Source organism: Plecotus auritus (assembly GCF_963455305.1).
Source record: "Plecotus auritus genome assembly, chromosome: 1".
In the NCBI taxonomy this organism is placed as follows: domain Eukaryota; kingdom Metazoa; phylum Chordata; class Mammalia; order Chiroptera; family Vespertilionidae; genus Plecotus; species Plecotus auritus.
In genome coordinates, this window is record NC_137770.1 from 168,700,224 (window position 1) to 168,725,295 (window position 25,072).

The 25,072-nt window shown below is 42.2% G+C and overlaps 1 protein-coding gene across 3 annotated transcripts in view; it reads right to left on the minus strand.

Moving 5' to 3' along the window:
• Nucleotides 1-25,072, minus strand: part of MCUB (mitochondrial calcium uniporter dominant negative subunit beta) — a 92,747-nt gene that overhangs the window by 1,728 nt on the left and 65,947 nt on the right. Inside the window, exons 2-7 of one of the 3 annotated variants that reach the window (XM_080687987.1) lie at nt 24,712-24,787; nt 23,920-24,090; nt 17,190-17,294; nt 5,487-5,647; nt 1,239-1,345; nt 100-216 (exon numbers count right to left, since the gene is read on the minus strand). In XM_080687987.1, the coding sequence (XP_080544113.1) occupies nt 117-216; nt 1,239-1,345; nt 5,487-5,647; nt 17,190-17,294; nt 23,920-24,090; nt 24,712-24,787 (720 nt within the window). In that variant the 3' untranslated portion in view covers nt 100-116. Of the gene's footprint in view, nt 1-99; nt 217-1,141; nt 1,346-5,486; nt 5,648-17,189; nt 17,295-23,919; nt 24,091-24,711; nt 24,788-25,072 lie in introns of all 3 variants that reach the window. The other 2 variants (XM_080687985.1, XM_080687986.1) reach the window with 2 other exon arrangements.

Here is a 25,072-nt window from a genome sequence, read left to right on the forward strand (position 1 = left end):
TTTAATCGGTGACAATAAGCCAATTGTATTTCCTTGACACTAAGTTCTGGCTCCCATACAAGACCAGCTACATAAGATGCTGTGTTTGCAATAAAGTACCTTAGCAAGATCTTCTTTTAACTTGTTGTATTGTACCACATCAAAATGCTGTTGCTTTGATTTCTTATAAAAGAAGTGCAGAATATGCCTACTCTTAATAGCTGAGTAAGTATAATCCTAAAAAAAGAGAACATGTTTTAAATGAACATAATGCCTCTGCAAGAAAGATACATGCCTCAGCAACACGAAAGCAAAGGCAGATGAGTTAAATATTTGCAGTAGCTACCAGAGCAAGCATAAGGCAACACAAGGAAAACATTTAGTCTCATTTGAGATCAGCTGCTACTTTCAAAAGCAAACCAGCTGGGAAGAGAAATCACACATACTGGGAGAAAGAGAAATGGAGATTTTTGGCAAAATAATCACAAGATAAAGCTAAAGTTACTGGGTGTTAGGCACATTCTTGCGCTCCATTATGCCCTGCCTGGGCTCTTGTCCCTCCTGGCAATTTTCCTATTATTCTCATTATAGGTTTTATGATTAACGGAATTCAGTTTCCAGTAAACTGCCTCACCCAGTTTCCAGTGAAATGCCTACACCCGGCTCCCACCTGCACCTGGTGTGACCAGCTATTCTGACTGACCTTTATAAGAGATAAAAATATCCCGCTCCCCCTACTCTGCCCCCTGATGCCATTTTGGTCTCAGCCCTTCTGCTCACAGATGTAACAATAAATTTATAATTCTTTACCCATTTTGGCCTCGTGCGTTCCTCCTTCAGCGACCCTAACACTATGTGTTTTGCAACACAAATTCAATTTTATTTGTAGATGAGGGAACAAAGAACATACATTTAATGTGTTATCTCAATGGAGGAATCTCTGAGTTGTAATATTTATTTTTCTACAGAAGTTACATATAGTTTCTCTGGGCTGAATATAAATCTCTATCCTCATGAAAAAGAACAAGAAAATTTATCAGCTTATAACAACCCAGATAGCAATAATTCAGTAAATAAAAAGGCTTTATTGCTCATTACTTGACTTGGATAAGGAGTTATTTGCAGATGTTCTAACTTACTATTTTCCTAACAAACTACTCACCTGTCGAGTGACTAGAAAGTATGCAAAAAAGACCATGGAATTTGCAAATGTGATGAAGTATGTAACTGGTTCCATGATATCCCAGGAGTACACCCACCAAGTGAGCCAGGCCAATGCCCCACCCTGAACGGACAGCAGCGCTAATCCAGTCCACAGGAGTCCACTGGTTTTAGCTGCTGAGCGAGCTTCAATTTTAGCTTTCATCTGAGAAAAATGAAAAGATGGTTAACTCAGTTTACAAGAAAAGGAACAAAAATAATGCATATCTGTTACTTTAAAGAGGCTTGATTTATGAAAACACAATTTATAAAACATATACATTAATCAGTTCATTAATAAATTATTTTTGAATTATAAAATACCTGCTCATAAAAAATTTTTAAATAGAATAGATGAGTATACAATGAAAACTCAAAAGCCATCCTCTGAACCCTAAAATTACATGCTAATTTTCTTCAACCCAGCAATTTCACTTCTGGAAATTCATCCTACAGGTGCTCCTGCACACATGTGATCATGACAGATTCATTTTTAAGATTAAAAGACCTAGGAGAAACCAAGATGGTGGCATAGGTAAACACCTGAACTTGTCGCCTCGCACAACTTCAAAACTACAACCAAAGGACAAAATGAACATCATCCAGAACCACAGGAAGACTGGCTGAATGGAAATTCTACAACTAGAAGGAAAGAGAAAAGCACACTGAGACTCAGAGGAGGTGCGGAAGGAAGAGGTACAGAGGTGCGGGCGCGGAGAGGGCTGGCAACTGAGTACATGGCTGGCTTTTTCAAGCCAGAGGGAGACACAAGCTCCTGACTGCTCTCAACTCCAGTTCCAGGCGAGACTCGGGACCCAGACTCATACGGGGAGAAACTGGACTATCTGGAAGTGGACAGAACTCGAGGGTGGCTTTCTCTCAGAGGTGCTTGCAGCGATTACCGCGGGACACTGAGACCCTGGGGCCTCTTAGGGCAGGGCTGATAGGAAGCCGTTGCTGTTTGCTCTGCCCTGAGACTCCACCCGATCCAAGCTGTGCGCAGAGACTTTTGCATATGAATGGCGTGGTCCTTTGAAATCTAAACTTACCTATCAAACTGCAGCTGAGTCAGAGAGACCCAGAACATCCAAAAGAAGGCCCAAGGCCCCACAGCAGCTTGCATTGCTTTGCCCCACAGCTGGGCATCATCTGGGCATCTCCAAAACCCAAACAAAGAAGAGGAATATGCAGATCTCTCCGTAGCTCCTGATGGGTGGTCTCAGGCAGAGGCTAAATTAGCACCTCCTTGGAGATCCAAGAGCCAGTGTACCTGGGGGTCAGAGTAGGACCATCCAGATTACAACTCCTCAGATCCATAAGGGACACACTCGGGGGGGCAGACTCAGTGAGCACCAAAGCCCCACTAAAGCAAGTCTTGCCTCATAAGTGTGTCTCCAGCACAGAAGTTCTCTCATCGTAGACACAGCTGATCCTCACAGCCAATTGGCCTGGAGGTCAATTCCTCCCAGTGATACCAACAACTATCAAGGCTTAACTACAACAAGACTGTGCACACAGCCCACAAAGGGGTGCACCAAGAGTGTCCACCTCAGGTAACTGGGGAGGCTGAGCCACTGGGCCCTAGAGGAAACCTACCACACAAAGCCACCCTATCAACACAGGGAAGCAACCAAAATGCAGAGACAAAGAAACAGGTCACAAATGAAAGAAATGGAGGAAAGCAAACTACTGGATATAGAGTTCAAAACCATGGTTATAGGGTTTTTCAAAAATTTTCTAGAAAAGGCCAATAAATATAGTGAGACCCTCAAGGATATGTAAAAGGACCAACTAGAAATTAAGCATATACTGACTGAACAAAAAAATAATATACAGAGATCCAACAGCAGACTAGAGGATCTCAAGAATCAAGTCAAAGATTTGAAATACAAAGAAGCAAAAAACACCCAACCAGAAAAGCAAAAAGAAAAAAGAATCCAAAAATATGAAGATAGTGTAAGGAGCCTCTGGGACAACTTCAAGTGTACCAACATACGAATTACTGGGGTGCCAGAAGAAGAGAGAGAGCAAGATACTGAAAACCTATTTGAAGAAATAATGACAGAAAACTTCCCCCACCTGGTGAAAGAAATAGACTTACAAGTCCAGGAAGCGCACAGAACCTCAAACAAGAGGAATCCAAAGAGGACCACACCAAGACACATCATAATTAAAATGCCAAGGGCAAAAGACAAAGAGAGAATCTTAAAAGCAGCAAGAGAAAAACAGTTTGTTACCTACAAGGGAGCACCCATACGATTGTCAGCTGATTTCTCAACAGAAACTATGCAGGCCAGACGGGAGTGGCAAGAAATATTCAAAGTGATGAATAGCAAGAACCTACAACCAAGATTACCCAGCAAAGCTATCATTCAGAATTGAAGGTCAGATAAAGAGCTTCACAGATAAGAAAAAGCTAAAGGAGTTCATCACCACAAAACCAGTATTATATGAAATGCTGAAAGGTATTCTTTAAGAAGAGAAAGAAGAAGAAAAAGGTAAAGATAAAAATTATGAACAACAAATACATATCTATCAACAAATGGATCTAAAAATCAAATGAATAAAAAATCTGATGAACAGAATAAACTGGTGAATATAATAGAATCAGGGGCATAGAAAGGGAGTGGACTGACAATCCTCAGGGGAAAGGGGTGTGGGGGGGTGCAGGAAGAGACTGGACAAAAATCATACACCTATGGATGAGGACAGTCGGGGTGTGGGGGGGGAGTAAAGACATGGGGTGGGGTGGGGTAGGAACCGGGTAGAGGGGAGCTATGGGTGGAAAAAAGGAACAACTGTAATAATCTGAACAATAAAGATTAAAAAAGGATTAAAAGACCTAAAATTATCTATCTATCCATCAAGATACTATGCAGCTGTAATGAAGAAGCTCTCTATGCAGCCCTATGGAGCTCTCTCCAGGATGTAGGCACACGTCCAGCATATTGCAGGCTCAGCTGCAGACCACCACAGTGAAGTGAACATTGCAATAAAGTGAGTCATGTGAATTTTTTGGTTTCCCAGTGCATATAAAAGTTATGTTTACACTATACTGCAGTCTATTAAGAGTGCAACAGTATTGCATCTAAAAAAGCAATGTACATATCTTAATTTAAAAACAATTTATTTCCAAAATTAATAACCATCATCTGAGCCTTTAGCAAATTGTTCTTTTTCCTGGTAGAGGGTCTTACCTTCAATTTGCAAAAAAAAAAAAAAAAAAAAAGCAAGCAATATATACGAAGCGCAATAAAACCAAGAGAAATAAAATGAGGTAGGCTTGGATACTATTAGTTGAAAACAGGTAAGAATAGTGTGGATAACCCATGTCCTTTTCTGAAAAAGGGAAAAAGTAACATATTTGCATTTGCACATAAAATCTGAGATGGTTCACAGGTGTGGGTATATGGTACTGGAAGGACAGTGGGAAAAAAACTTCCCATTGGCCAACTTTTTTTTCCTAATAAACATATCACCAACTTTTTTAAAAGTAAAGAAAAATTAAAATGTAGGTATACAATCCAATAAATAATAGTAAAAAGCCCCCCTCTCTGCCATCCCTACATATCCTAAGAGTTAATCACTATTAAAAGTTTATTTTATTTCCAGAAATTTTCTATTCATATACAAAGTTCCACCTACCCTTTTTCAAAATCACAAGTAGAATCACTGATTTAAGAAATGCAGTTTTTTTCCCCTTAAATTAAAACAGACTCCACTACCTCCTCCCCCGAAAAGTTTTTTTCTCCGCCATTGATTAACCTCAGATGTTAGGAAGCCATCACTAACTCTCCAGATGCAATTCTGTTAAGCAGAGCTGGGGCCCTGGGCCTATCTCTGATAGAGAAACTGGGGTAACAGTGCAGCTACTGCATCCCAGCTCTTATTATACTCATTTAGAGAGACATCACGGCCCTCCGTGGAGAGGAAGCAGAGCAGAGTTTAAGATGGCAGCTCTAGAGTCAGACCACCGGAGTTCAGGTTCTGGCTCTCCAGACTAGCTATGTGCCTTTGCTGTCTCAGTTTCCGCATCTGAAGAATGAGAAAGATAGCAGTACCAAACTTGTGGCTCACTGTGAGGATTAAAGGAGAACATGAGTATATGTAAATCATTCAAACTAAGCATTTTCTTTGTAATATGACTTGCTGTTTCTTTAAAAATCTTCATACAGGAAGAGTAAGGGGAATGTCCATTACCAGAACCCTGGTGAATACCTCATCTTAGTTTGTAGAAAAATGCTCCCTGGACAGCACTCAATAAAAACTGGGTATTATTTTCAGACTCAACTGTGATGTTTCCTAACCTGTTCGAGGGGCTGCAGTTGTCCCTTCAGGTGGTCAATTTCCTCCAGTAAATGGTGCTCTCTCTTTTTCTGAAATTCTTCTAAATGCAAGGCTATAAACAGTCTATGAACCAAGGATTTCATATTTTCCAACTCAGTAGTGTGCTCACTACTCGGTTTTTCTGAGAAAAGACACAAGGGAAACATAAGGCAGTCACCACATTTTTTCCTCCAGAGTCTGCAAGTCCAGGGACCCACATCTGATTCCCCGTGGCTGGCCACCGTGCTGGCCCATCAGCCTCCTTACTCCTGGGAAGCGTTTGGTATGGGCCTTTCTTCCCGTCTCAGGTGATTCTGTTAGTCCCGCTAATACAAAGACAATTTGGAATGATAAATTACCAGACAGTAGGCTTAAAATCCTATTTTTGTTTGTCTTTTTTCTTTGTAATATAACTTGCTGTTTCTTTAAAAATCTTTGTACAGGAAGAGTAAGGGGAATATCCATTACCAGAACCCAGGTGAATACCTCATCTTAGTTTATAACACATTTGTTTATGGGCTCACTTTTGTTCCTGAGTTCCACCCAAGATCCCTCCCCCTACCCTCTCCAACCATCTATCCAAAAATTATTTTAGGATCCACAGGGGAGGAAAGCCAGTGTACAAACATGTAAACAGAAGTATAATATACATATGAAAAGCAATTCAAGTGTAAGCTCTTTACAGCAAGGAACAGATCTGAAAAGAGGTTCAGAATGACAAGGAAGGGAGTCGCCATGTCCGAGTCTTTAACATAGTTACTTCTTTTGATTATGGACTTCTCTCATCCTTTTGACTCTATGGATCTAAGAATTCACATGAACTGGACTGTCATGATACCTTTCCGAGGGTTATAACTGTTCCTCAGCCGTGGAAGAGAACCTGAGGGAGGGGACAAGGTGAGAGGAAGGACCTTCCCACCAAGCAGCAGCGAACAACTGCAGAGAGACTTAGATCCGGTAGTCACTATCAGCCCAGCGATTTTTCAGGTTTTGCCAACAGTCCTGCAGATATTTCTCTTCCGTCTCCACCCTCTTCTTCCAGACTTATTGCGGTCTTTTATTTTTATTTATTGTCTAAAGTTTTACATAGGTGTCCTTTCCCCCATACTGTGGTCTTTAATCCCTTCCACATTATAAGTTAAAGCTGCCTCAAAGAGGTGAAAACCAGAAGTTCCATTCTAGGCTTTTGAGAGTTGCAGAACAGTCAGAGCCCTTTTGTTTTGATGAAATATACACTGATATTTAAAAGGTCTCCATACAGAAGAAAGGTATAGGTGGGCCATGATTTTGTCCAAAGCTGTGGTGGGTTTCAAAGACAAACAAAGCCAGACACTAGTTTAAAATTGTAAAGACAGACTTTATTCAGTAACTATTGCACAGGGAAGGGGATCCAGCGTGCACTGAACTCAACTTCTATTTGCCCAGAGGTGACTGGGCATTTTAAGGGAGAGAGGGGAGCATCAGGGGCTTAAGCAGAGTTAGGGAAGTGGAAATTTACAAAAAGTGAGAATGGGAGGTGGTTAATGAGACTAGGCCATTTGGAATTGTTAACTGGCGCTTGCCAGAGCAAGGGGTCCACCAGGCTGGGAGAGCAAGAGTTACCCCCTTAAATGCCTGCATTGCAAAGAATAGCCTCTGTGGTTCCTAAGGAGACAGCTCTGGGTGGTAGAAGATTTACACTCCAAAGGAGTAGAGAAAGGGTGTATAATTGCAAGCTTCTTACAGTTATTGCTCTGAGAGGCGCTCAGACCTATCTGCCTATCACCAGGTTTTCACTGGAACAAACAGTAAATTCTCCTGAAAGTGTTGAGCTTTCTCAGGCAAACATTTCATCATCCCAGGGATATGGCCTTGAGCTGTTAGAAACTATGCTGGTGTTTATTCAAGTCTTTTAGTGTGTGTGTGGGGGGGGCGGGCGGGGGGGACGGGGGGCGGGGACACAAAATGTTTATCTGAGTTCAATGGCAAACACTTTTGGCTATACACTTTCAGAAATGTGGGCATTCAGAATTCATATGTTACATTATAAATTTCAATGTTTGTCTTGGTATCTCCTAACAAAAGCCAAAAATGAGAGGGAATTATTTTGTCTTCAGAAGCTGTTTATTCCTTTTATATGTGCCTTCAATGTGGATTTCATTTTCACATTCTAAATTTTCAAATCCAAATTTGACAATGCTTTAGTAAAGAAATGGAGTGTAGCCCTAGCTGATCGGGCTCAGTGGATAGATGGTCAGCCTGCGGACTGAAGGGTCCCAGGTTTGATTCTGGTCAAGGGCACATGCTTGGGTTGCGTAGCGGGCTCGATCCCCAGTGGGGAGACATGCAGGAGGCAGCCAATCAATGATTATCTCTCATCATTGATGTTTCTATGTCTGTCTCCCTCTCTCTTCTTCTATAAAATCAATAAAAATATTTTTTTTAAAAAAAGAAATGGAGTGTAGATGCATTCTTGTTTGTTTGTTTTGTTAATCCTCACCCGAGAATATTTTTCCATTGATTTTTAGAGAGAATGAAAGGGATGGGGAGAGACAGAGGGAAAAACATCAATGTGAGAGAGACACATTGATTGGCTGCCTCTCACACATGCCCGGAGCAGGGCCAGGGATCGAGGCTGCAAGCCAGGTATGTGCCCTTGGTCAGAATCCAACCCAGGATCCTGGAGTCACTATCAGCCCAGGACCCTTCAATCTGTGGGCTGATGCTCCATCCACTGAGCCAAACCAGCTAGGGCTGTAGATGCAGTTTTAAAAAACTGCAAATTTACTATTTTATAAACTTCATGTCCCATTAGCCTCGTACAATTCCTCTGTCATTTTCCTTCCAACCATGCCTACTGCGCCCCTTCTAATTTCATTTACATTGTGAGGCTGGGCAAGTCTGAGTCAGTGAAGCACCTCTTAACCTTGAGGACAAGTGAGACCTGGGCTCACTGGCCTCATCCAGATATACATAAAACCTCACACTAAAGACTCCCCTGCTTCTGTTTCTATTACCCAATACATCACATCCAGCTTTCAACAAAAAATTACAAGGCAAGGTAAAAGGAGAGGGAAAAAAACTGTCTGAAGAAACAAAGCAAGATCTGATACGGCAGAGACTTTGGAATTATCAGACCATGAAATTAAGATGATTAAAATGGTAAGGGCTATGATGAAAGAAGTAGACAACATGTAAGAAAAATGAGTAATGTAAACAGAAAAATGGGAATTATTAAAAAAACAAACAAAAAAAAACTATGGCCAGAAATCAAAAATACCATAATAGAAGTGAAGAATGCCTTTAATGGGCTCAACAGTAAACTAGACAAAGGGGGGAAAAGAGTCAGTGAGCTTGAGGATATGTCTATAAAAACTTCCCAAACTGAAAGGAAAAAAAAGGGGGGGGGGAGAATGGGAGAAAGGGAACAGAATATCCAAGAAATGTGGTACAATTACAAAAGGTATTTATGGTATGCATAATGGGAATATCAGATGGAGAATAGAGAAAGGAACAGAAGATCAGAAATTTGAAATAACTATAATTAATATGATAAGGATTCTACTGAAATAAAGTAGATAACATGCAAGAACAGATGAGAAATATAAGCAGAGAGATGGAAATTCTAACAAAGAATCAAAAGGAAATGCTAGAGATCAAAAACACTACACCAGAAATGAAAAATGCTCTTGATGGGCTCATTAGTAGATGGGACAGGCTAAGTAAACAATTCTAAGCTTGAAGATGTCAATGGAAATTTCCCAAACTGAAAGAGAGAGAGAGAGAGAGAGAGAGAACTCTGAATAAAACAGGGCAGGATATCAAAGAACTTTGGTACACTACAAAAGGTATAACATACATGTAATGGGAAAAAAGGAGTCAGGCAGGAAGGAAATATCTGAAGCAATAATGACTGAGAATTTCCCATATTAATGTCAGACACCAAACCATAAACAGATGCAGAAATTTCAGCGAATATCAAGAGGATAAATGCCTCCAGGCCCCCTATACCTAGGCGTATCATATTCAAACTAAAGAAAATCAATAAGAGAAAGAAAAAACCTTGAAAAAAGGCAGAGGAAAAAAACACCTTACCTATAGAAGAGCAAAGATAAAGTTACGTCTGCAAAGGGAAAGGGGGGTGAGGGCAATAGAAGAGTGTATGGAGAAATAAAAAATAAACAATAAACAAAAATATTTAATAAAAGTGAAAAAAGTTACGGTACATCTGACTTCTATGAAACTATAGAAGGGAGTAGAGTGAACTATTCAAAGTGTTTACAGAAAATCACCACCAACCTAGAATTCTGTATCCTTAAAAGTGAAGGAGACATGAAGAGTCTCAAACAAAAATAGAGGGAATTTGTTGCTAGTACATCTACTTTGCAAGAAATGTTAAAAGATCTTCAGGGAAGGAAAATAATACATGTCAGAAACTTAAATCTACATAAAGGAATTCTATATTACAGAAAGTATAAGGGAAGATACAATCAAAACTTAGTTTTCTTTTTCTTTATTCTTAATTGACTAGTGGCCCAGTGTATGGATTCATGCACACTGAAAGGAAATTAGAAGAAATATTTTAATATCACTATTCACCCTTTCTCTACAATAGTAGTGTCAGAGATGAAAGAAAATTAGTAAAATGTATATGAAAGTAATATGTAAATTAAGTAAACAATAACAACAACAAAGACATGATATAAAAACAACAATGATAAAAACAATGACTGATAAAGTGATTAAACTTATTCTAATATCTCCCTGTATACCACATTAAGAGTAAAAACACTTTCAGAATGCTTGACTAATTTCCCTTGTGATGAAGTATTTACAACTTAACTTTAAATGTCATACGCTCTTTGAACTCGAGAGAAAGCAAGATATAACTGACCATGTCCGAAAACAGGTTCCAGTAAGAATATTCCTACTCTGTCTAGAGCAGGGGGGTGGGCAAACTTTTTGACTCGAGGGCCACAATGGGTTCTTAAACTGGACCGGAGGGCCGGAACAAAAGCATGGATGGAGTGTTTGTGTGAACTAATATAAATTCAAAGTAAAGGAGCGGAGGGGAGAGCAAGAGAACCGGATAGAACAGCCGGATCCGGCCCTTGGGCCGTAGTTTGCCCACAGCTGGTCTAGAGTTTGTCCTTGTGATTTATTAATAGTCATCGCAAATGCTGGCATCATGAGAAACTGTCTTCGAATTAATTTAAATGGGAGGCCAGTGTCAGACGGGGACAAATCAATTCTTGGAGTCAGAACAACCTCTCCTTCCACAGATCCTTGTTAATACTTCAGCTTTGATTATGTTAGGTTGCAATCTTGTGATAATAAATCTAGTACCATTACAAAGACCCCATTTACTATTAAGGTTTCCCAATAGCATGATGATTGCACCTACTTTCAATTTTAATTTATGACACAGCATTCCCGAGGAGCAATACTATTAAAAAATTCGATGGGAAAATTTCCCTTTTCGGCATCATCCGTTGAATCAATGGAATCATCACTCAAATGTCAACGAAAACAACCAAATTCACAATCGACAATGACAGATCAAAACACGCATGCGATTGGCACCAGCAAGAGCTTTATATGTATTGCGCATGTGCGAGTCAACGTTTATTTTTAAACTGCCAGTGCGCATCATATGTACCAGTCGGTCAGTCGGATGGTCGGATGGATGTACAGTTGGTCACTAGCCTTTTATATATATAGACTAGAGGCCTGGTGCACAAAATTCGTGCACTGGGGGGGGGGTGTCCCTCAGCCCAGCCTGCACCCTCTCCAATCTGGGACCCCTCGAGGGATGTCCGACTGCCCATTTAGGCCCGATCCCACCTGGATCGGGCATAAACGGGCAGTCGGACATCCCTCTCACAATCCAGGACTGCTGGCTCCCAACTGCTCGCCTGCTTGCCTTCCTGATTGCCCCTAACCACTTCTGACTGCCAGCCTGGTCACCCCCTAACCACTCCCCTGCCAGCTTGATTGATGCCTAACTGCTCCCCTGCCAGCCTGATTGCCCCTAACTGCCTTCCCCTGAAGGTCTGGTTGCCCCCAACTCAGCCATGGGCAAACTACGGCCCGCGGGCCGGATCCGGCCCGTTCGGCTGTTCTATCGGGCCCGCGGAGCCGAAAGAGCGGAGGGTTCTCTTGCTCTCCCCTCCGTTCCTTTACTTTGAATTTATATTAGTTCACACAAACACTCCATCCATGCTTTTGTTCCGGCCCTCCGGTCCAGTTTAAGAACCCATTGTGGCCCTCAAGTCAAAAAGTTTGCCCATCCCTGCCCCAACTGCTCTCTCCTACAGGCCTGGGTCCCCCACAACTGCCCTTCCCTGCAGACCCAGTCACCCCCAACTTCCCTCCTCTGCCAGCCGGATCACCCACAACTGCCCTCCCCAGCAGGCTTGATCGCCCCCAACTGCCCTCCCTTGCAGGCCTGGTCCCTCCCAACTGCCCTCCCCTGCTGGCCTGATCACTCACAACTGCCCTCCCTTGCAGGCCTGCTCCCTCCCAACTGCCCTCCCCTGCTGGCCATCTTGTGTCCACATGGGGGCAGGATTTTTGACCACATGGGGGCAGCCATCTTGTGTGTTGGAGTGATGTTCAATCTGCATATTACTCTTTTATTAGATAGGATAGAGGCCTGGTGCATGGGTGGGGGCCAGCTGGTTTGCCCTGAAGGGTGTCCCGGATCAGGGTGGGGTTTCTCTTGGGGTGTGGGGCAGCCTGGGCGAGGGGCCTGTGGTGGTTTGCAGGCCGGCCACACCCCCTGGTGACCCAAGCAGAGGCCCTGGGATCTGGGATTTATTTATCTTCTACAATTGAAACTTTGTAGCCTGGAGTGGAGGCCAAAGCAGGCCAGGGCTGCAGAAGCTTGGCTTCCTCCATCGCCGTGGGCAACCCTAGCCTCCTGCTCTCTCCAGCTCCATGGCTGCTGCCATTTCTGTTGGGCTTTATTTATCTTCTATAATTGAAACTTTGTAGCATTGAATGGAGGCCTGGGCCGGCAAGGGCAGGTGGAAAGCTTGGCTTCCTCCATTGCCAGGGAAACCCAAGCCTCCCTCCTGCTCTCTGTGGCTGCAGCCATCTTGGTTGGGTTTATTTGCACATTCCCTCCTGATTGGCTGGTGGTGTGGCTGGTGGGCGTGGCTTGTGGGTGTAGCGAAGTGATGGTTAATTTGCATATTACTCTTTTATTAGATAGGATATAACAGAACAGTTTGTTCAAAATAATGATAGCAAAAATATATTCAATAGTGATAGCTTATACATACATAAAATGAATGACAAGGAATGGGATAGAAGAATTAGAAATATGTGTTTATGCCCTAGCTAGTTTGGCTCAGTGGATAGAGTGTCAGCCTGCAGACTGAAGGGTCCCAGGTTCGATTCTGGTCAAGTGCACATGCCCAGGTTATGGGCTCAATCCCCAGTTGGGGGCATGCAGGAGGCAGCCAATCAATGATTGTCTCTCATCATTGATGTTTCTATCTCTTTGTTCCTCACCCTTCCTCTCTGAAATCAATAAAAATATGTATTTAAAAAATAAAATAAAATGTGTTAACAAATATACCAAAGCCAATTCAAATACTTAAAAAAAAAGAAATATGTGGTTATTATAAGGTATTTGCAATGCCTGTGAAAGTAGACTTAGATTACTTTTAAATGTATATTGCAAAATCTAGGGCAACCACTAGGAAAATTTTAAGAAGCATTACTGCTATACTAAGAAAATAGAATAATATAAATGTTCACTAAAAACCACAAAATCAGAGAGCCCATGAAAGACAAAATTAGAAACAAAGAACAATGGCAACAAATAGAAATCATTAACAAAAATCCTCAACAATATAAAAGCAAGTTAAATCCAACAATGTATGAAGAGAATTATACACCATGACCAAGAGGGATTTATCGCAGATATGAAAGGCTGACTCAGCATTTAAAAATCAAATGCAATCCATCACATCAACAAGCTAAAGAAGAAAAATCACATGATCATATCAACAGAAAAGCATTTGACAAAATCAGCAAACTAGGAAAAAAGGGGAACTTCCTCAACTTAATAAAAACATATGACATAGTATTTAATGGTGAAAAACTCGAAGATTCCCTACTAAAACCAGGAGAAGAGCAAGATGTCTCCTCTCACCATTCTTTTCAAAATCATACTACAAGTCTTAGCTAATAAAATAAAATAAGGAACAAAAAAGACAAACGTGCCCTGACTGGTTTGGCTCAGTGGATGGAGCGTTGGCCTGTGGAGTGAAGGGTCCCGGGTTCGATTCCAGTCGAGGGCATGTGCCTTGCTTGTGGGCGCATCCCCAGTGGGAGGTGTGCAGGAGGCAGCTGATTGATGTTTCTGGCTCTCTGTCCCTCTCCCTTCCTCTCTGTGAAGGATCAATGGAATATATTTAAAAAAAAAAAAAAAAAAAAAGTGCCCTAGCTGGTTTGGCTCAGTGGATAGAGCGTCAGCCTGCGAACTGAAGGGTCCCAGGTTCAATTCCAGTCAAGGGCATGTACCTTGGTTGCAGGCACATCCCCAGTAGGGGGTGTGCAGGAGGCAGCTCATCGATGTTTCTCTCTCATTGTTGTTTCTGACTCTCTATCCCTCTCCCTTCCTCTCTGTAAAAAATCAATAAAATATATTAAAAAAAAAAAAAAGACAAACTTATCCTAATATATAAAAAACCAGGGGCCATCACGACTGAAACAACTGGATGGACAACTGAACAGCAGACTGCATGGGGTGACCAGGCCGACAGGGGGGTTAGTGAGGGACGACCAAACGACTGAATAACAGGCTGCATGGGGTGACCAGGCTGGCAGGGGGGTTAGTGAGGGACGACCAAACGACTGAATAACAGGCTGCATGGGGTGACCAGGCTGGCAGGGGGGTTAGTGAGGGACGACCAAACGACTGAATAACAGGCTGCATGGGGTGACCAGGCTGGCAGGGGGGTTAGTGAGGGACGACCAAACGACTGAATAACAGGCTGCATGGGGTGACCAGACTGGCAGGGGGGTTACTGAGAAACGACCAAATGATTGAACAGCAGGCTGCGTGGGGCGACCAGGCCAGCAGGGGGGTTAGTGAGGGACTTCCAAATGACTGAACAGCAGGCTGTGTGGGGTGACCAGGCTGGCAGAGAGGCAATAGGGGGCGACCAGGCCAGCAGGGGAAGCAGTGAGGGGCAACCAGGCTGGCGGGGGGGGAGCAGTTGGGGGCAGCCAGGTCGGCACGGGGGGCAGTTGGGGGCAACCAGGCCGGCAGGGGGGGCAGTGAGGGGTGACCAGGCTGGCAGAGGAGGGCAGTGGGGGCAACCTGACTGTCGGGGGGGGGGGGGGAAGTTAGAGGTGATCAGGCCGGCAGATAAACAGTTAAGAGTCAGAAGATTGTGAGAGGGATGTCCGACTGCCGGTTTAGGCCTAAACTGGCAGACATCCCCTAAGGGGTCCCAGATTGGAGAGGGTGCAGGCTGGGCTGAGGGAAACCCCCCCCATGCATGAATTTCATGCACCGGGCCTCTAGTTAAGGAAGAAATAGGCTGGTGACTACTGGTAAAGATGACGAAGTAGATAAAGGCTGTGCTCATCTCCTCCCATGACCACATCAATATTAAAACTAAATTATAAAGCAGTCACCCTTAAAATCCACCTGATGACCAACTAAATAGAACTATAAGGATTTAAAGAAGAAGCCATGTTGAGACTGGTAGAAGAGGTGGAGATGCAAAATGGTCTGGTCCCAGACCCATATGAGGTGGTTAAGAATAGGGTGGGGTATCTTGGTTGCAGAGGTCCCCCCAGAGGAATGAGGGGTCCCCAGTCCCACACCAGGCTCCCAGCCCTTAGCACCAGTGCCGGGAAAAAGAGTCCCCACAACATCTGGCTGTGAAAATTAGCAGGGATTCTGTCCAGGTGAGACTGAAGGGTGCTGTCAACCCAGGTGTCCTCTTAAAGGAGGGGTGGAGAACGTCCAGCCCGAGGGCCTTAAATCATTTGGTCTGTCCCTGCCAAGGCATTAGGGGTGAGTTAATTAAATGTTTGAGCAAATATAGCGGCTAATTTTTAATTTGATAATTTTGTATGGTCTACGAATGATGTTATAAATACCCAAATGGCCCTTGGCAGTAAAAAGGTTCCCCACTCCTGTCAAACCAACAATAAGAAAATGAACAACCTGCTTTAAAAATGGGCCAAAGACACCTCACCAAAGATATACAGAAGGCAAGCATTTGAAATCATATGTCAATAGGCAATTGCAAATTAAAACAAGAATGATTTATGACTACACTTCCTATTAGAATGGGCAACATCCAAAACATTGGCAAATGCTGCTGAGAACGTGGAGCAACAGTAACTCTCATTCACTGCCTATGGGAATGCAAAATGGTACAGTCACGTCAGAAGAAAATATGCCAGTTTCTCATAAAACTAAGTATACTCTTACTATACAATCCAGCAATCATGCTCCTTGGTATTTACCTAAATGAATTGAAAACTTATGTCCACACAAAAACCTGCACACAAATGTTTACAGCCACTTTATTCATAATTGCCAAAACCTGGCCTGGCCAGGTAGCTCAGTTGGTAGGAGTGTCATCCTGATACCCCAAGATTAGGGGTTTAATCCCTAGTCAGGGCACATACAAGAATCAACCAATGTATGCATAAATAAGTGGAACAACAAAGCAATGTCTCTCTCAAATCAATAAATAAAATACTTTTTAAAAATTGTCAAAACTTGGAAACATTAAGATATCCTTCAGTAGGTGAATGGATAAACTGTGATACATTCAGACAATGGAAGAGTATTCAGCACTAAATAGAAATAAGCTATCAAGCCATGAAAATACATGGAGAAAACTTACATGCATAGTACTTATTATTTAGGAAGGCCAATCTGAAAAGACTACATATTGTATGGTTCCAACTGTATAACATTCTGGAAAAGGCCAAACTATGGAGATAATAAAACGATCAATGGCTGCCATGGGTTGGGGTGTGGGGAGGAATGAATAGGCAGAGCACCAAAGATTTTTTTTTTGGCAGTGAAACCCCTCTGTATAATACTACAATAGTGGATAAACCAAAAGCATTAAAAAAAATCTATAATAATGGATATACGTCATTACACATTTGTCAAAACCCATTAAATGTACATTTAAAGTGAGCCCTATTGCCAACTGTGAGATTTGAGTGATGAGGTGTCAGTGCAGGTTCATGGATTGTAACAAATGTACCACTGTGGTGTTTGATAGTAGGGGAGGCTGTGGGGAGGTGGGCACAGTGTATATGGGAACTCTGTACTATCTGCTCCATCTTGCTATGGACCTAAATCTACTCTAAAAAATAGTCTATTTTTTAAAAAAGAGTTAAAAGCTGTGCAACAATACACGTTTGAGTTCATGATTTTCCAGCCTACTTCTTAACACAATGATGTCAGATTAAGCATTCAAGTTCCTAAAGTGAAGTCTTAAAAGTCTAAAAAGAGTATATGAGGCTAAAAGTCCTGCTAGGCAACTTCTACTGATCATTAACACCCCGACTAGAAAAGTTTAAACATGGTTCTCCAAAGCCGCCTTGGCCATTTGATGATTTTAAAAGATTCGTTAAGATAAGCTACCTCCCTCTAAAAGTCCCATGGCTACAGGGAAATGTTAAGATGGTCGCATAGCTGTGTTTCTTACCTTTCTTGGGGCATTGCACATCGTACGTTATTTTATTAATGACAAGTTTAAAATCATCCATTAGCAAAAATCCCATCAAGGTTGAAGTTGCAATCTCACTGCCATCTGAAAGAGAAAATAATGCAAAAATACATTCTTGTTTTAGAGCAGTAAGAACCTTTCCCAATATGCAGAGAAATACTTACTAACCCAGGTCTTTATAGAACAGTAGTGGACCTCTGCTTTTGGGGAGCTCCCTAGACCCAACACTGTTCCCAGTGGGAGGAATCTTCCCTTTTGCTCTACTGTTCATCCCACTGGACCACGCAGAGCAGGCAGGTGCTTCCTCGCACCGTCAGTGGGGCTGGGATCCAGGCTGATGTCCCGGGGGAGACTGTATCTGCGGACAGTCACGGAAGGATTCAGGGGAGGTGGGAACCTTTACAGCAAGGCCAGAGGGTGAGGTGGCAGCTGTGGGCTGCGGATGTCACAGCAGAGCTCATCGGGCTGCTCCTGGGCCAACCTGCTCTGCCGTGTTCTCCTTCGTTCCTGCCCTCTTCTGAGCCCTGCTTTCTGGCAATCCCAATCTCAGTCTGCCGATGCTTACGCTTCTGTTGCTTACAGCCAAGTCCAACAGGTCGTACCACTTTTAAAAGCCTGCCTTTCTCTTATTTTTAATTACTATAGGTGATAGATTTGTGTTCGTTAAAACTGGGTAGGCAAACTACCACACACCACCACCACACAGGGCTCCCTCCCTTTCTAGTCTGGGAAAGATGAAAAGAGGCAAAGCTGCCAAAGGTGGGGGTGGCAGAGATAGTAATAAACATAATTAAACCTACGGAGTAAATCTGCATTCCTGTAGTTTATTGTACGGAGGTGGAAAGAGGTAGGAGAGAGTCTAACAGTAATTACAAATATTCTAGGAACATTTCAGGAAAAAAATCTCTTGGAAAATTTTAACCTCCGTGTGCTTTTGCACAGCTTCCCACAGAGCCTTGTTTGTGTTATTATATTTTTGAATTAAACTTTAATGTAACCCAGATGTGAAGAAAGCAAAGTCATTGAACAGTAAGCAAAAAGCTGGTGCTGTGTAGGAGTTTCTCTTTCTATCAACACTCCTTCAGGACAGTGATATAAGTATGTCACATCAAGTCCAGGATGAGTATTTTTTCCTGGCCTGGCATTTGCTTGCCTACATTACAGTGGAGCTATTTCAGCTACATTAATATGTGTGTGACGGCAGTAATACTGCCAGTAAAATCAGGAAGACCCTGGTCGCCTGCCTCTCGTCTGCTTCTGTTGTTCTTTTGTTCCAGAGGCAGCAAGTCAAGTCTGCACCTGTGTCTGTTCCTGGAATTTGGCTGTCTGTGTTCCTGTTTATCAGCTGAGGTGAGATCATTTTCTGAGGAACTGCCAACTAATTCAACCCACACCATGGGCAAAACTGTGAACACTCTTTTCATGCCCAAACTAAATGCAGGCAAATTCCACCCACTGAGCCTCTTTTATTTATTTTATTTGGCACACTGCTTTTATCTATTTTTAAATTTAAAGCACTTAAATGTTGACATTATTGCAGGTGTCCCCATTCTTTCTCTGCTTTGCCCACCCTCACCCACCTCTACCTTCCCCTCCCTTGGCCATCACCCCACCACTGTCTGTGTCCATGGGGTATGCATATATGTTCTTTAGCTAATCCCTTCACCATTTTTATTCAGTCACCCACACGCTCCCCTCTGGCACCAGCCAGACTGTTCCATGCATCCATGCCCCTGGTTCCATTTCATTCGTCAGCCTATTTTGTTCATTAGAGTCCACATGTCAGTGAGATCATATGGTACTTGTCTTTCTCTGACTGGCTTAGCATAATACTCTCCAGGTCTATCCATGCTGTTGTACAGGTTAAGAGTTCCTTCTTTTTTACAGCAGCGTAGTATTCCATGGTATAAATGTACCACAGCTTTTTCACCCACTTGTCTGCCTGATGGGCACTTAGGCTGTTTCCAGATCTTAGCTATTGTAAATTGCGCTGTTATGAACATACGGGTGCATATCTTCCTTTTGATTGGTGTTTTGGGATTCTGAGGATATATTCCCAAAAGGTAGCTCCATTTTTAATTTTTTTTTTCCATTTTTAATTTTTTGAGGAAACGCCATACTGTTTTCCACCAGAGCCTCTTTTTAAAAAGATCAATGACACAATAATAGTTTTATCTGATTTTGCAAGTGTCATTTAAAATTTTGTTTAAATGACTTCAACTCCTTTTTTTTTTTAATCCTCACCCGAGGATATTATTTCCATTGATTTTTAGAGAGAGAGAGACAGAGAGAAATATTGATGTGAGAGAAACACATCGATTGGTTGCCTCCAGCACTCACCCTGACCAGGGCCCAGGCAACCGAGATACATGTCCTTGACTGGAATTGAACCCGGGACCATTCAGTCCGCAGGCCGATGCTTTATGCTTTATCCACTGAACCAAACCAACCAGGGCAAAATGACTTCAACTCCTTAAAGTATCACTATAAAAAAAATCAAACTGCTATGATTTCTCAGTTGAAGTACTACATTATCCTTTATACCAGTGGTTCTCAACCTTTCTAATGCCGCGACCCTTTAATACAGTTCCTCATGTTGTGGTGACCCCCAACCATAAAATTATTTTCGTTGCTACTTCGTAACTGTAATTTTGCTACTGTTATGAATCGTAATGTAAATATCTGTGTTTTCCGATGATCTTAGGCTCTACAGCAGCGGTTCTCAACCTGTGGGTTGCGACCTACAGGTTGAGAACCGCTAGCAAGGTCGCCCAAGACCATCGGAAAGCACAGATATTTACATTACGATTCATAACAATAGCAAAATTACAGTTATGAAGTAGCAACGAAAATAACTTTATGGTTGGGGGTCACCATATGAGGAACTGTATTAAAGGGTCACAGCATTAGAAAGGTTGAGAACCACTGCTTTATACTAATGTAGGAACAGCAAAAGGCTGACATGGAATACTTTGAAGGAGCTAATAATGATAAAGTGTTGAAATTTTCCCCCTATTCCTGAGCAAGTATCGATTTAAACCCCAATAAAGTGTTTTCACTCAACCCAAAAGCCCCCTTTCTCCAAGATTTCTAGTCTTTTTCTTTGTGCTTTATGTTTCAGAGCTGCTCAACTTATTTTTATTAATAAGCAGGGTGCACAACCATCCTTGCTTTAACGTCTTTATTTCATTCATTTAACAAGCACTTATTGAGTACATACTACCTACAAGCACTGTGCTCAGGGTTTGCATCTACCTGCTCTCAGAAGCTTAGGAAGGCAAGCCCTGTGGGGGAGGTCCATGGGTGTTCACTGCTCCTGTAACTGGGGGGAATGTCTGTCAAGTTCAGGGATGGAGTATTAGGCCATTGTGACCATCGAACTAAAACCCTACTCTCTGATTCTGGTTTTACCAGGAAAAAAGCTCCCCTTCCAGTTAAATCCGAAGTCCTCATAATAACACTCAATAAGGCTTTCCACACTCTGCCCCTCTTACCTCAGGGCCTCTGCCTGGAGACTCTTCTACCTACCTACAGAGCTCTCTCATCTCTTCCAGGTCCTCTTCAAATGTGAACTTAGCAAGCCTCCACCCCAATACACACATTCCCCCCCTCTGCTTTATTTTTCTCCATTTCACTTATCTAATACTAGAGGCCCCGTGCACGAAAATTCGTGTCCCTCAGCTCAGCCTGCCCTCTCTCACAGTCCGGAGCCCTCAGGGGATGTCCTACTGATGGCTTAGGCCCGCTCCCCGCGGGAGGCGACTGGGCTGATCAGGGGAAGGTGGCGCCCCCATCACCATGCTGCTGCTGCCACTGCCAGCCGCTGCAGCTGCCAAGAGGTTTTCATCAACACAGAGTCCAGTCCCTTCACCACAAAAAAATGACTAACTTTCTTTAGGCATTTTCAAGATGTCTCTTTCATAGGATATGACAACTCTTCCTTCCTTCCTTCCTTCCTTCCTTCCTCCCTCCCTCCCTATCTCTCTCTCTCTCTCTCTCCTTCCTTCCTTCTTTCTTTCTTTCTTTCTTTCTTTCCTTCCTTCCTTCCTTCCTTCCTTCCTTCCTTCCTTCCTTCCTTCCTTCCTTCCTTCCTTCCTTCCTTCCTTCCTTTTCCTCACCTGAGGATATTTTTCCATTGATTTTTTGAGAGCGTGGAAGAGAGAGGGAAAGACAAAGAGAAACATCAATGTGAGAGGGACACTTTGATTGGTTGCCTCCTGCATGAGCCTGACCTGGGCCCCAGCTAGGAAGGAGCCTGCAACCTAGGTACATGTTCTTGACCAGAATCAAACCCGGACCCTGTGGTCCACAGGCCGAGGCTCTATCCACTGAGCCAAACCAGCTAGGGCAGGATATGACATTTCTTAGCCCCTCCAGCAGTGGACCTTCGTTTTTTCCTCCAGGAGTGAGGTGGAAAAACCCTAGATCACCTTCTTGGATTCTTATTACCCAAGTTATCAAGAACACTGCGAGTTGCGTACCGGGAGCTTAGCCAATGAACAGTCAGAAAAGGTGTTTCCTCTGCAGCTCACGCGCAGAGGTGGGACTGCCAGCACGCCGCGGCTGGCAGGCCCTGTTCTCTCCGAGCCTGCAACATCTGTGACTTGCCTCACTGCGCACGCAGTCCCCTCCCGCCCACCTGCAAGCGCAGCCTCCTCCTGAGCGTTCGTGACATTATGGCATCCTGGACAATTTGCATATTACCTCTTTATATATATAGATTTTATATATTTTATTTCTTCACCTTGTTTCTTTATCCCTTTAAAATGTATACTCCACAAGAGCAGGAATTTTTCTTTGCTCTACCTCTCACATCTAGAATAGTGCCTGGTATAAGTTAGGTGCTCAATAAATAATTGTTGAGTAATTAATCTTGATTTTTCCAACTTCTATATTTATCCTTTATTAGTTCTGAACTTGGATAGGGGAGAAGAATGTTTATTTCCTTTCCAAAACTGTACCAGTATTCAACTTTTAAATAAGCTTATTCTAAGCATGGAATACTACCATAAAATAACAATGCCAATGTATTCGTTTATAAAGAATAAACAATCCTATATTCTATTTTAGGGGCAGTAAAGTCTAAGGCCATGTCAGATCACAAAGACATAAAAGCTACATTTTAAATATGTTTTTATTGATTTCAGAAAGAGGGAGAGGGATAGAAACATCAATGATGATGTTCTGCAACCCAGGCATGTGCCCTGACTGGGAATGGAACTGTGACCTCCTGGTTCATAAGTCGACGCTCAACCACTGAACCACACCGGTCAGGCTAAAAGCCATATTTTAAATTGAAAATGTCTAAATGATTAACCACCTATGCTGGTTTTTAAAAATATATAGTGCTCGCTTTGGCAGCACATAGACTAAAATGGGAATGGTACAAAGAAGATCAGCTGGCCCCTGCACAAGGATAACACACAAATTAGTTAAGTGTTCCATTTTTAAAAAAAGTATATTCTTTCTGAGAACCAATTCTGTCAAAAAACATACTAGATTGAAAGTGCTCTATAACAAAGATAAATAAAGTATTTGTGTATTTTAATTGTTCACTGGATATTTTAATCATTGAAACTACATTTTTATTTTTTTTTAAATATATTTTATTGATATTTTACAGAGAGGAAGGGAGAGGGATAGAGAGCTAGAAACATCGATGAGAGAGAAACATCGATCAGCTGCCTCCTGCACACCCCCCACTGGGGATGTGCCCGCAACCAAGGTACATGCCCTTGACCGGAATCGAACCCTGGACCCTTCAGTCCGCAGGCCGACGCTCTACCCACTGAGCCAAACCGGTTTCGGCTGAAACTACATTTTTAAATATTATTCTAGTTTTGCTGAAAATTACACGCTGATGACTGTGTCACTAAAATTTTCTCAGAGCTGAGTTTTGGCTCAAATAAACTCATAAAAATTCAAAAATAAAACAAAATGAAATACAATTTATTCATGGCTAAGTTTATGAAATAAGTAATCGAAACTTGCACTAAATTTATTCAATTGTTATTTTTTAATATTACTGATTCTAAAAGGTCTCAGTGAAGACCAACCATTTATGATATAAAGAATCATCTCAAAAAATTAAAAATGGAACTGCCTATGACCCAGCAATTCCACTTCATGGAATTTATCTGAAGAAACCCAAAACACTAATTTGAAAGAATATATGCAGCGTTATTTACAATAGCAAGATTTGGAAGCAGCCCTAGTGGATCAGTAGATGAGTGGATAAAAAAGTGTGATACATTTATACAATGAAATAGTACTCAGCTGTAAGGAGAAAGAAAATTTTACCCTCTGCAACAGCATGGATGGACCTGGAGATCATTATGCTAAGTGAAATAAGCCAGTCAGAGAAAGACAAAAGTACCTATGATTTCACTCATATGTGGAATTTAATTAACTGAACTAGCAAGCAAAATAGAGACAGGCTCATTGAGAGAGAGTAGTCAGACAACTTTAGGGGGGAGATGTTGTGTGGGAGATGCAAGGATTGAGCAAAAAAAGAAAAAAAAAGAGGAAGAACTCATGGGCATGGACAACAGTGTGGTGATTGTGAAGGGTGGAGGCGGAAAGTGTATAGTTGGGATAAATGGTGATGGAAAAAATAATTAAAGAATCAATTTCTTTCTTAAAAAGTAAAGAAGCAAAACAAAGGAAAAAGAGAAAAAAACAAAGTTGAAAAAAATATAGAGATATATACCTGTTGTGAAGATGGCTGCATTTTTGACACCTTTATCTTCATTTTGTAGGTCCTGAAGAAACGAACCAACTGTTGATAACATTGGTTTGACTACAAATTGACAGCGTTCATTTCTGGATGGTAAAGTGAGTGTTATCAAGGGAAGGCCATGTCTATAACTAACTGTTACTTCTGTTAAGGAAAAAAAGACAATATAAAAAAAAGATAAATTTTACTTTTTATAAAGGTAACTTTAAAATCAAAACCTCTAAAAGGAATGCTTAGCCATGTATTCTTAAGCCTCTGCAGTTTAACAAGATCCGCAGGTGATTCTCCTGCTCAGTAGCCTTTGATAAGGACTGCTCTTGGTAGGTCTGTGTTGTCCGATTTGGTAGTCACTAGTCACATGTGGCCATTTATATTTTAATTAATCATTTGCATGGCTCCTATAGTGCCTTCACCATACGACAGTTTACAGATTTCCCTACCATTCTATGACGTTTTATCATAGCATATATCACACTTTATTATGATTATCTTAGTCTTCCTAGGTAAAGAGTTAAGTTTTTTGAGGGCAGAAACGTTTCTCATTCATCTGTAACTGTTCTGATTGCTGGGGTGGGAGTTTGCCAAAAGACATCAGAGATGTCAGGGGAACAGAAAAGGGAGAAACTGAACGGAGCCAGATGCAGGTTGGCATGGGGTGGGGGAATGAAAGCAAAGTCTGTTTTGCTCAAAACTCACACTCTCATTTGATTTGGAAGAATAGCAATAAATCAGCATAGGAATCAAAGAAGTGCTCTGAAAGCTTACCATCAGGTGGCGCCACTGTGCTGTAAAAATGTGCTTGATAGCATTTCAGATTTCCACACAGCTTCACACACAAAACCTGTAAGAAAGATTATTTTTTTCTTTTAGAAAAAGTGGGGAAGTTGAAGTAAGTGCCTTTACCATAAGATTCCTTTTAACCTTACATGGCAAGCATAATGAAAAATCCAGCTTCCTGCACATGCCTGGTCCGCCCTGGAGGAGCTCCCTCACCCTTTCCGGCTGCAGGGCTGGCTGCCTGCTACTAGGGTGAGCTGCATCATTGACGCCAGGACCAGGTTCTCACCTCGGGGTGAGAGAACTCTGAAGAATCCTAGAGTGCTGAGAGAATTTTTAAATTTGGTTC